This window comes from Pyrus communis, chromosome 1 (genome assembly GCF_963583255.1).
Source record: "Pyrus communis chromosome 1, drPyrComm1.1, whole genome shotgun sequence".
Classification (NCBI taxonomy): domain Eukaryota; kingdom Viridiplantae; phylum Streptophyta; class Magnoliopsida; order Rosales; family Rosaceae; genus Pyrus; species Pyrus communis.
Window position 1 is genome coordinate 23,681,195 of NC_084803.1, and position 11,907 is coordinate 23,693,101.

General features: G+C 37.7%; 2 protein-coding genes across 2 annotated transcripts; one reads left to right on the top strand and one right to left on the bottom strand.

Annotated features, from left to right (window-relative positions):
• The first annotated feature begins 1,466 nt into the window (after nt 1-1,466).
• Nucleotides 1,467-6,219, top strand: LOC137717423 (uncharacterized). Its single transcript, XM_068456791.1, has 8 exons — nt 1,467-1,903; nt 2,015-2,131; nt 2,685-2,911; nt 3,003-3,214; nt 3,337-3,439; nt 3,563-3,933; nt 4,083-4,575; nt 4,865-6,219. Exons 1-8 carry the CDS (start codon nt 1,747-1,749, stop codon nt 6,011-6,013), a joined length of 2,829 nt encoding a protein of 942 aa, XP_068312892.1. The 5' UTR covers nt 1,467-1,746; the 3' UTR covers nt 6,014-6,219.
• A 52-nt stretch (nt 6,220-6,271) lies between these two features.
• Nucleotides 6,272-10,751, bottom strand: LOC137717430 (probable glucan 1,3-beta-glucosidase A). The gene is made up of 10 exons (XM_068456804.1): nt 10,282-10,751; nt 10,021-10,136; nt 9,721-9,840; nt 9,214-9,399; nt 7,978-8,136; nt 7,648-7,817; nt 7,407-7,559; nt 6,891-7,243; nt 6,531-6,710; nt 6,272-6,408 (listed from the first exon to the last, which is right to left on the bottom strand). The coding sequence occupies exons 1-10, from the start codon at nt 10,355-10,357 to the stop codon at nt 6,323-6,325; spliced, it is 1,599 nt and encodes a 532-aa protein (XP_068312905.1). The 5' UTR covers nt 10,358-10,751; the 3' UTR covers nt 6,272-6,322.
• Between the last annotated feature and the right edge of the window lie 1,156 nt (nt 10,752-11,907).

Sequence of the window (11,907 nt, forward strand, 5' to 3'; positions counted from 1 at the left end):
TAATTTCTCGTTTTTTTAGCACATCACATTGTCATTACGGGGTTTGAGGCACAGAGTTTAAGGCAACTCATTCAAATCCAAAACGCCGCCACTTCAGAGTCAAAAGTTGCATCGTTTACAAGAATTTGAAGACCAAATAGTACATATTCCAACTTATTCCGAATGGCATGGTCTTTGGATAACAATCCATCCTCAAAGGGAACAGGTTGCCTCTTAGATGGATAGTTAAGGGCAATTATTGGACCATGATTTTTTAAAGTAGGAGTAAGTCTGATCTGAATACAGTTACCTTAGAAGTCTAGTCATGGACTTACCAACTGATAGCGGAGCTGTATCAGACGAAGTACCGATACAACCATTACTCTACTCCAGGGCACTAGACGGAGTCCTAGCGACTCCGTTGGATAACCATTTTTGTTCTGCAAGACATGCGATCTAATATGGATATGGACACACTCATATCCTATAAATCTTGGAGTTCCCAATTTAGGAATTGGCGTGCGCCGCAAGTAATGACAACTCCTAAGAGGATGCAATATCTACTCTTAGATATCCTCTAGGATTCTCCTGACTTAGGATTCTCCTGACTTAGAATGAGGATTCTATCCTAAAAAGGTTTATCTCCCCACGGTATAAATACACTTATCTAGGGTTCATCTAGGGTAACACGATCTAAACACTTGATTTCTCTTGCCCATTGCTTGAGTCTAAAAGCATTCACTAACTTGACCATTAAAGAGCCTTTGGTTGACATGCCCCCTACCCTGGCCTTGGGCTTGCTCATAGTTCTTTCACTGTGTTGCAGGTTGCTGGGATTTGTGCTCAACCACTGCTCACGGAGGTGCGAATTTGGTTCCAACAATTATTTTTATTTTTATTTGAAAATTGTTATTAGCACTCCAATTTGAATAAGTCACACAATGAGATGGCTATAGTAATTTTGGTATCGAACTTGCCATCTAAAAAGAGTAAGAACCTAAAATTTGCTATGTATAAGTTGACAAAAATACCACTAAATTGCTCAGATGCAAAGCCAATTATTATTAAAATCAAGAAAACGTCCTCTGACTATCTCATGCGAATATTTAAATTGAGGATGTCAGTATGGGTTAAAAGATGATAGTAGTACTATAATTTAGTAATATTCTTCATTATTTGTAAGTGAGATATCTTAAATTTAACTCTCGCAGATAGCGAGTTGATACCACGTTATTATGACAAGTCATTGCCTCATTGCCTGTAGCTTAGACTTAGATCTCCATAACCCTAGTGTAAATATCGTTGTTTAAAAAAAATTAATTTAAAAACCTCTAAAAATGATGGGGGCTTTTTTGTATTATTCACTTTTAAATTTTATATTAATCCTACTGCGACGACTTTGAGAATTGAGAGAGTCAGCAACTCCTCAGCAAACTTTTATAACCAACCTAACCGTCATCTGGAAGTCTGGTAGTTGAAGTTTGAGAGGGAGAGTCCTCAGCCTCCTGGTCCTAGAGAGAGAAACTCCAAAACAATCCCACACAAGAAGCAAAAGCACCTCCAAATTTCAGCTCAAATTCCACCAAAATAGTTAAACAAAAGGCACAAATTTTAATTGTTTATCTTCTCTACCTTCTCTTCAAAGAGCCAATCTTCAAACATGTACTTTCCAATAAAAATGCAAACTTCTTCTCCTCACTTGTCGTCTCCAGTCGTACATTTGATGTCTCTTTGGCATTCCCAACAGCCGTTGCTTAATCTGATAATATGAGATGGTTCAAAACCCCTAGCATTTTCAGTTCAAATAATCACAACCTTCCTTACAACAACCCGATTCGCGAAAACCTCGTAAACAACTCTGAAACGCCGAAAGATGGTGCCCCCAACAAGCTCTTTCGACTACTTCGCAGGCTTATGTCTGGAGGTGGGTTGGAATTGCTTGCTTCTTTGATGTTTTAATTTGGAAATGAATTCATGATTTGGTACTTGGAGCTGTTTTTGATGTGGGATTTTGTTGTTTGTCTGGAATGTGCAGGAAAATTTGATGGGGGATCAAGGACTGAGGCAGAGGAGAAGCTCTACTCTTGGTTATACGCCTTGGCACAGTCCAACAAGGATTTGGTTTTCGAGTATGTTCGATCCACTGAAAGGGGTAAGTGTCCTTAATCACTCACCTTATCTTCTATGTTCTTTTAGTAATCAAAGTTACAAGGAAATGAGAAAACTATGATTTGTTTTTCTTATACATGCAAGTGTGCGTACAAGAAAATGATTGAAGACGTTATGTAATTTATAAATTTACATGGTTATTTTATTTGAGATCTGAAAGAAAATATGAGGAAGTTGGTAGCATTTAAAATGATTGATAAAATGCCAAGATATAGGAATTCTCTCTGATGAATTCGACGATTTACGTACTCCGTGCATTTTGCAGTATTTGACCAATGCATAAGAATAAGGCTAATATAAATTTTATAACTTGAACATTACTCCCCCAATCAGTGCAACGAGATGTGTCTATTTATCTGTATGTGGACTCGAAATGGGAGCAAATTTGGCCTAAATGCTGAACTATCGACCCTACTTGCTCGGATGGGTGTTCACCCTAAAGTGTGTCCGGTTTCAAATTCTCTCAGGATGATTCTTGAAACAATATATTGCTCCTCGAAATCTTATACCGGCTACGGACTTTTGCTTCTCTTCAGGATTGAGCTTTACTGAAGCTGAACGGAGATTGAAGGAAAATGGCCCGAATGTTCCTGTGGATTATTCTTTTCCGAGCTGGTGGCATATTTTGTGGAATGCTTTCTTTCATCCTTTTAATATCATATTGATCGTCTTGTCTGTAATCTCGTACATAACCAGTGATAGCCCGAATGGATGTATCATGCTTGTTTTGGTTTTCATAAGCGTCTCCCTTCGATTCTATCAGGTAATCCTTGCTTAATTCCTTCGATCAAATACGCGCCATAGCTTTCTATATCAAGCATATGACTAAGACTAGTTTTCCATGCTCCTTTCAGGAATATAGCAGTTCAAAAGCGGCCATGAAACTCTCAGAATTCGTAAGGTGCCCGGTCAAAGTTCAAAGATGTGCAGGTAGAGTTATTCAGACCGAATTAGTAGTACAAATTGATCAAAGAGATGTCGTTTCTGGCGACATTGTCATTTTCGAACCTGGAGACCTCTTTCCTGGTGATGTGAGGCTTCTGTCTACGAAACACCTTGTTGTAAGGTATAGCGCCTCTAATGCTTGCTGTCGTAAAAATGAGATTTGTGAACTGTTTTATGTCATTCTTCCTATCAGTACAGACAACTTTTAGGTTAAATGATCACTCAAATATGCTTCTTCAACAGTCAGTCCTCATTAACAGGAGAGTCCTGGACAACTGAGAAAACAGCGGATGTCAGAGAAGATTCGAGCACTCCGTTGCTAGATTTACGGAATATTTGCTTCATGGTGGGTACAGTAGTAGCTGTCATTTTGCTCTAACTATGCTCGATATTTTGGTAGCGTATATGTAACATCAAGGTTGAAGGTGAACCTCGCAAATTGACGTATTTCCTTGTGTAAATAATTCAGGGAACAAATGTAGTATCGGGCAGCGGAGCTGGTCTAGTGGTGTCCACCGGATCCAAGACGTACATGAGCACCATGTTTTCAAACATAGGAAAGAAGAAACCACCAAATGAATTTGAGGACGGTGTCCGCAAAATATCTTACGTTCTGGTTGCTGTTATGCTTGTAGTAGTCACCATCATAGTTGTAACTGACTACAGTACATCTCATGATCTTACCGAGAGCATCCTTTTCGGAGTCTCAGTGGCAAGTGCACTCACTCCTCAAATGCTTCCTCTCATTGTTAACACGAGTCTTGCAAAAGGAGCACTTGCTATGGCCAGAGACAGATGCATAATCAAAAGCTTAACTGCGATACGAGACATGGGATCTATGTAAGTATCAATCAAATGGGTGTGTGCGTGTGTGTGAACGTATATCTTAGAATTGCAGCAGGCAATGTAACTGTAATTTCTTATCATCGAAGTTTTTCACTTGAACTTCCGTAGTTTAGTAGTCGTTTTCTGTGTTCTGTTTGTTGCAGGGATATCTTATGCATTGACAAGACCGGTACACTAACCATGAACCGTGCAATAATGGTTAATCATCTGGACAGCTGGGGGTTACAGAAGGAAAAGGTTTTACAGTTTGCATTCCTCAACTCCTATTTCAAGACCGACCAGAAGTATCCCCTTGACGACGCAATTTTGGCACATGTATATACCAATGGATACAAGTTCCAGCCTTCGAAATGGAAGAAAATAGATGAGATTCCTTTTGATTTCATAAGAAGAAGAGTAGCTATTATCATGGAGAGAGAGGCAGAAGACAGAAGCCACCACATTTCCGATAGAATCGTGGTGACAAAAGGAGCTCTGGAAGAAGTGATGAAAGTATGTTCTTTTATAGAGGATGTTGACAGGGAAACGAATATAACTTTCTCTACAGAACACTATCAGAGGATTTTAAATCTGACAGAAGAAATTAGCAATGAGGGACTCAGAGCTATTGGGGTGGCAATAAAGACGCTGGGAACGGTGCGTCTAGATTTCTTTCTTGCTCAACTTCTGCACTTTTTTGTATTCAATTGCATCTATTTATTTCTTTCAAAATTTTGGTACGTTTCATAGCTTTTTATACTGAATTTGGAACTACTTCTTTCATATAATGTATGATATACATTTGCCTGGAAAATAATAAACAAGCAACTACGGATTAATGAACTAGAACAGAAATGTGAAAATGTTACACCAAAAAGAAAATAAGTTCTGCTCAATTGTACATTTACAATGTTTACTAACCTGACAATTTTTTGTCACAATGCAGGAAACGAATTATCAATACAGAGACGATGCTGAAACTTTTGAATCAGACATGGTTTTCCTCGGCCTCATAACATTCTTTGACCCGCCCAAGGACTCGGCAAAGCAAGCTCTGTGGCGGTTGGCTGAGAAGGGAGTAAAAGCAAAGGTCTTGACAGGTGACTCGCTCGCCCTATCAATTAGAGTATGCAAAGAAGTTGGTATCAGAACCACCCATGTAGTTACAGGGCCAGAGCTTGAGTTACTCGACCAAGATTCCTTTCATGAGACGGTTAAAAGAGCAACTGTACTAGCTCGACTCACCCCAACGCAGAAACTCCGAGTTGTGCAGTCCCTGCAGACAGTTGGAAACCACACTGTTGGCTTCTTGGGAGATGGAGTCAACGACTCACTTGCACTCGATGCAGCCAATGTTGGTATATCAGTTGATTCGGGAGTATCAGTTGCAAAAGACTTTGCTGACATTATATTACTGGAGAAGGACCTCAATGTCCTCACCGCTGGAGTTGAGCATGGTCGACTTACTTTTGGGAACACAATGAAGTACATAAAAATGTCGGTAATTGCCAATCTAGGAAGCGTTCTCTCAATTCTCATAGCAACCTTGTGTCTCAAGTATGAACCATTGACTCCACGACAGCTTCTTACGCAGAACTTCTTGTACAGTGTTGGGCAGATCGCTATCCCATGGGACAAAATGGAAGAAGATTATGTAAAAGTCCCACAAAAATGGTCGAAGAAAGGCTTACCGATGTTCATTCTGTGGAATGGTCCTGTGTGTACTCTCTTTGACGTAAGCACACTTATGTTCCTTTGGTTCTATTATAAGGCTGACAGTCTGGATGACATTGTGTTCTTCCATTCTGCTTGGTTCATCGAAGGGCTTCTGATGCAGACTCTGATCATCCACTTGATCCGGACAGAGAAAATTCCATTCATTCAGGAGATTGCCTCATGGCCTGTGCTTTGTTCCACAGTTCTGATTTCCGCCATCGGAATTGCTATTCCATTCACACCAATTGGGGATGTGATGGGATTCGTTGAGCTTCCGCTATCGTACTTTGGATTTTTGGTGGTGCTTTTTGTAGGATATATTTTCATCGGCCAGGTGGTCAAGAGACTATATATTATGGTTTACAAAAGCTGGCTTTAACTAATAGAATGAGCTCAGCTGACATTCATTTGTTGCATAATAGTGTGAGAAAAGAGGAATTGGGACAAAAAATTTCCTATATATTTTTGCAAAGGATGTAATGCATATAGCCTCAAAGCTGTTACAGATTCATTGACATTTTCTGTAGATACTCTTTTTTCCACAATTTTGTCATTCGACTCAGCAAATTTGCAAAACAATATGGAATGATACAAATGCCATCGTTGTTGAGCAAGAAAGAAGAATAAAAACCTGCAAACGGATACCCTCTCCGGTTGCTGAGCCATGATGCATCTCAGGTATGATATTTCACAATATATTATGCAGATAGAATGATACAAATGCTGATCCAAGCAACACTAGACCGTTAACATTCCAGTTTTTGGGCGAATTACCTGCATAAATATTAATAACATTATGTTACCGACATGGTTGATGTAATCAGAGACTAAATTGAGCAAGACTTACTTACGTATCTGTTGTTATAGCAATGATTAAATGAGTCTAAGAAAATTACCCAACTGGAGATAATTGTTCTTGATGTTCCATTCAAAATCCCAGTGTGGTCTGTCGTTTTTCAGTGTCCAGTATGCCCATCCGAAGGAAGCCGAATTATAAACCTCTAACTGAACCCTCCCAAAGTCTTGATAATCAGTCTGAGAGCCATTTGTCACTTTCCATTCATTCACCCACTCTCCTGCAAACAAAACCAATCTTTTACCAATTAATAAAACTCAACTACTTGAAACCTACAGAAGCTGAATTTTTGTACAAGAAAATGAGAAAATTTGGCTCCGATTTCATGACAGAACAAGACCTTGAAGTAAAAATCGTTTTTCAGGAGAAAGGAGAAAGGAGAAAGGAGGTCTTGCCTTACCGATAAAAACAAGTGGACCGTTTGCACTGTTGAGGGCCTGTAATTGAGCTTCCCTGCTCTTGTATATGAATTGCATATTGTCCACAGCGCTCATATTAACGAAGAAATTATCAAAAAGATTGTAATAATGCAAATCCACCACTAGATGATGTGAGCCTATGTTAGCCTGATAAAGTTCCAGTGGGTCCGCATTGCCAATTCTTTGGCAAACTATTACGTAAGCTGCTGATGAGTATTTCCGAACAATTTGATAGCCTTGTTTGTAATACGAAACTAAAGTATCCAATGGAACTGCAGCTGCAGATGGTTCATTTAAAAGCTCTATTCCCAGCAAAGCAGGATGCCTTGCATACCTGCAAAAAAAAAAAAAAAAAAATCAGCGTTTGGCATCCCTGCCCTCAATTTCATGTAGCAGATACACCACAGGTGCCAAAAAGGTAAGATGGCACGTGCAAGTGTGCAAAATCTATAGCTGGATCTACAACATAGCAATTCAAAAATACATTAAGGACATACCTGGAAGCTAGGAAATCTATAACGTGCAGTGTCTGTGAAATGTAATCAGGATTAGGCCAGTCTGTCGAACCATCTCTACTAGCACTATGTTCCATCCCGTTCTGGGATCCAGGAGCCGCGTGAAGATCAATTATGCACTTAATATTATAGGCTCTGCAGCGCAGTTCTAATGTATGACGTCAGAACCAAATGTGGAGTTTTAACTTTTATCTGAAGAGAATTAGGTGAAAGAAAGACCTACTGTGCCCACGAGAATGCATTATCTAGAGCTTCCAAAGTTCCACCGATAAATGGTGCAGGAGGATCAGGATCATAAGCAATCCACCAGCCAACAGGAATCCGCACAGTATTTATTCCATGTCTATACAGAAAACTGAAATCTCCTACAGTGATGAAACTGTTTCTATGCCTCTACATTTTAAAAAGATCCAAAGATCAAATAAACAAACAGACAAGAAAGCTATAGTAATTTGTTGTTCTAATCTAAAAACTATAACGTTGAGTATCGAATAAAATAATATGAATGTAAAACATCCATTGCAACAGCCAATAGAGAGTAGCAAAGGGTTACCTTAAGAATATCTTTGGCCTTACTGTGTCCATATCCATTTGTAAGCTGGTAATCTCCATGCAAGGTATTAGCAACAATTGTCATCTCAAATGTGGCTGCATTATCTTCCCATCCTGGCTTCCCCGGATAATCTGCCGTTAACTGAGTTTGCAGTGTAGCCTAGAGGAAACAATGTTTTAATTTGGATTCTTAGACAGTCTATGGGCTGGTTTGGTATTGCTGTGCTTTGAAAAAAAGCTGATTCTGCTGTGCTGTGAGAATAAGCGGCTGTGAAATAAAGCAGCAGAGTGTTTGGTAAACTTTTTTGTAAAAGTGCTTTTGAAAAAAAAAACAGTATTATAGTGTTTGGTAAACTTTTATGTAAAACAGATGTGAAAAAAAGCCGATTTTTCAAAGCTAGGTTTTGCAGCTTCTTGTTTTTGGCTTTTTTTTCACCCAAAACTGTGAAAAAAAGCTGAAGCTGAATGTTTACCAAACACAAAAACAGCTCCCAGCTTTTTTTGATACCAGCTTTTTTCAAAATCACCTCAGTACCAAACCAGGTCTATGAGGAGGCAGCAGACATGCAAATAAACATAGATTCAACATTCATAACTCTTCAGCAAAATCAACATCAGAAAAGCCCATTCTAATTGGCAATACCAATACTCAAAGTCGAAGTAGAGAAGTTATCCAACTTTCCTAATTATTGCATTCCCTTGGCTGTCAGATTGTGGAAAACACTTCAAATCTTCACAGATTTTAAAGACTAACATGAACTATAATTGCTGAACTTTGGGGCTTTCATAAATTCATGGAATTTTCGTGCAAAACCAAACACTTCAATATTCCTTGGAACCAGGTCACCTTCAGAAGATTTTTTTTCTGCTTCAACTCATTTCTTCTATTAAAAGGAGCATAAGAGTCTACCTTGATTCAAGCCTTAGGTTTTATTGAAAATTCAGCAAAACATCCTCCATTCAGTGACATCTCAACTTTCACAAAATGTTCAATCAGAAAATAAACAATCCCAAAATATGAATGATTTCCCAACGGAAACATATTTCATGATGAAAAGTTTAAGGTTGACATCTAATCCACCAAAAGGAAGGAATCAAGGATGTTTAAACCCACTCTTAGATGAATGGTAGTAGGACGAAGAGCATACAAACACACAATTATTCACTCTAAACATAAAGAGTTGAGTTATTTTCATTCTTTACACAGCATAAAGGCAAATATCTCAAGAAAACAAACCTGCAAATATGTGCCATTTATTGTTCTGATGTGAACTCTACCATTGTTATTTCTTTCAATGTAAAAGGTTCCTAGTGCTGGAGGTGGTTCTGCAGTTGCAGAAAAAGAGCAACCTTCTCCATCACATGTTAGAAACTGTCCTTGCAAGGTGCGAAACTGAAATTCTGACGCAGAAACTCTCCATAACTGCAGCAGAACAGAAAAATAGTAATAAGGACCGCGATTTCATTGAGTCCAATTTCTCAACAAACGCATACTTATATTATATATAATTACTTCCCCCTCCTTAGAGAAATTAGCAGATTAATTTTACAATCTAAACAATGGTAATGATTTTAGTCTGTCCCTCCATTACAGTGGATAAGGGCTTAGGAACCGACCGTATGTTCAGGGAGTGAGCATAAGGGGCTTTACCGATACGTTTAGTTAGAAAATACTTGAGATTTCCCACAAATAAGTTAACAACCAAGAGAAATTACAGGCATGAACTATTTGAATAGAGTGTACCCTAAAGGTTTCCCATGAAGATGCAATATCTCTATCAACTGAGACATTCATCCCTCCACCATTTTCAGCAGAGACGTACTTCTCCAAGGTGACTGACTTTAGCTGTACCTGTGTTCCATCCTACATGTTATCCACAAATGGGTCAACTGCATCGATAAGAAAACCCCAAGTTGCACTCAAGTTCAAACCCTCTCCTCGTAGTTTAGATTAATTTAGCGTAATGTATCGCTCGAATAGCAAAAAGAAAACCCCAAAAATAAAAATATAATTAAGCAAAAGCTCTGGAAAAAAGAAACTCACCAGCATGTCTTCATTGGGAATGTCATCAAAAAGTGAAGGCTTAATCCAACCTTCCACAACCAACCACCCTCCCAAGTTCACCCCTCTCACTTTAGAGTCCCCACGCAATCCCTCCACTTGGACCAATAAACAGAACACGTAACAATTCCAAAAGAAAAACAGAATTAGATAATCACATTTTAAAAATATTTTTTCAAGATTGTGCCTTTATCAAAACTAGCCAACCAAATAATTCAAGAAATTAATGGCATTGGAATTCACCTGAGTACACTCCAGAAACGAAGAGCCAAGAGCACAGCAGAAATGCGTATACCCATTTGTTAAGAACAAGTTCCATCAAGAATGCTGCCCTCAAAAGCACCCAGAAAGCCACAATATACAACCCATCTGCAACGAAAGGCAAACCACCATCAAGGCATGATGGTTTATATTCAAACCCCCCAAAACCACCATGGAGAATCTTAGTACTTGCTTCCTTATCACCCAAATAATATACCAAATTCAACTTTGTAGGCAAGCACAAATATCACTAGATTGCATGCCCTTTATATTGAATTAATTAACCTAGTTCATGGTCCACACAAAGCAAAAGTGGTCAGGATAATTGAGAAAGAAAAGAATAATGTCAACGAGTGGAAACATCTGAAAAGGGTACCTAAAGAGTTCCATGAAAGGGTGGCTTTGCTTGGAGATTTTGTTTGGGAAACGTGATGGGGGTTTGGTTCTTTGGAATTGGCTGGATTTCGGAAAAGAAATGTCAAGAGGAAGCATTTTTGTTCGCTACTCTTATTGCTTGTCACCTGTCATTTCATTTAATTACAATTTAATTTTATATTAAATTCTCTTTTTTTTTGTTTTTTTTGTCAAACAATAAATTTTATTAAAAATAAATGTTAGATTACCCATCGTCAAAAAAATCGAGCTGTTAATACTTACAGTCCCGGGTGAGGTCGGACTGGAAAACCCAGTTGTTGATTTGCAGAAATGATTGAACAAAACAGCCCGAGCGAGGAGAAGGCAACCACAGTCCCTGTTGAGGTGGGATTGGGGAACACAGTTGTTGTTGCGGCGCCCAAAAAAAAAAAAAAAAAAAATGAAAAAGAAATCCAAACTCCCAATCAAGCGGCTCATCAGTCACAAACAAAAAAAAAAAAAAAAAAAAAAGGTTAAATAAAAGGAGATGATGGGAATTTTCAGATTGTTTTGCAAATCGGCGTAAGGTTTGTCGGACTCTGTATTCTGAAAAAAACCTTCGGGGAGTTTGGATGGGTTTTCTTAATTTGTTTTATGTTTAGTTTTAAATTAAAATAAAGTAATTAATTACAAAATTAACTAGATTTACGATAAAAGATAGAATGGGTGGTGAAAACGGTAATTAATCGACACGACACAAAACAAAAACGATACAAAAATAACAGATTTCAAGTCAACACAATAATTAAATGGGTCAATATCGGATTATCCGTTAATAACAGGTTCTTAATGGGTATACATGCAAGTAACACGTGAGTAATCTGTTTCAACTTGTTAAGAAAAAAAATTATTTTGATAATTTTAAAGTTTAATTACTAAAAAAATTATTATAAAATAAGGAACTTTAACAAAAAGCTCTCGGTAGTATTCACTTTAATGAAAAAAAACCACATTTTTACGCTAAAAGGTCAATATTGGTATTATTTACTTTACTTTTTATTTTGTCCTTATCGTTAAAACTTAAAGTTTTTAAACTTTTTCATTAGTTTTTTATATAAAATATAATAGCCATACTGCATATATTGATATATTCTATATTAAATATATATTTTTGTATTATTTTTCTATGTAAGTTAAAAAATTAAGTTTTATTCATTTATTTATTTTTATTATGAGAGTTTCTTATTATTATTA

Excerpts from the sequence above, each read along its gene's own strand:
- LOC137717430 (XM_068456804.1), bottom strand. The coding sequence starts at position 10,357 with ATGGAACTTGTTCTTAACAAATGGGTATACGCATTTCTGCTGTGCTCT. Across the intron at positions 10,137-10,281 it reads CGTTTCTGGAGTGTACTCAG|TGGAGGGATTGCGTGGGGAC; the intron begins GTGAATTCCAAT and ends TATTGGTCCAAG. Across the intron at positions 9,841-10,020 it reads TTCCCAATGAAGACATGCTG|GATGGAACACAGGTACAGCT; the intron begins GTGAGTTTCTTT and ends GATAACATGTAG.
- LOC137717423 (XM_068456791.1), top strand. The coding sequence starts at position 1,747 with ATGAGATGGTTCAAAACCCCTAGCATTTTCAGTTCAAATAATCACAAC. Across the intron at positions 1,904-2,014 it reads TCGCAGGCTTATGTCTGGAG|GAAAATTTGATGGGGGATCA; the intron begins GTGGGTTGGAAT and ends TGGAATGTGCAG. Across the intron at positions 3,934-4,082 it reads ATACGAGACATGGGATCTAT|GGATATCTTATGCATTGACA; the intron begins GTAAGTATCAAT and ends TGTTTGTTGCAG.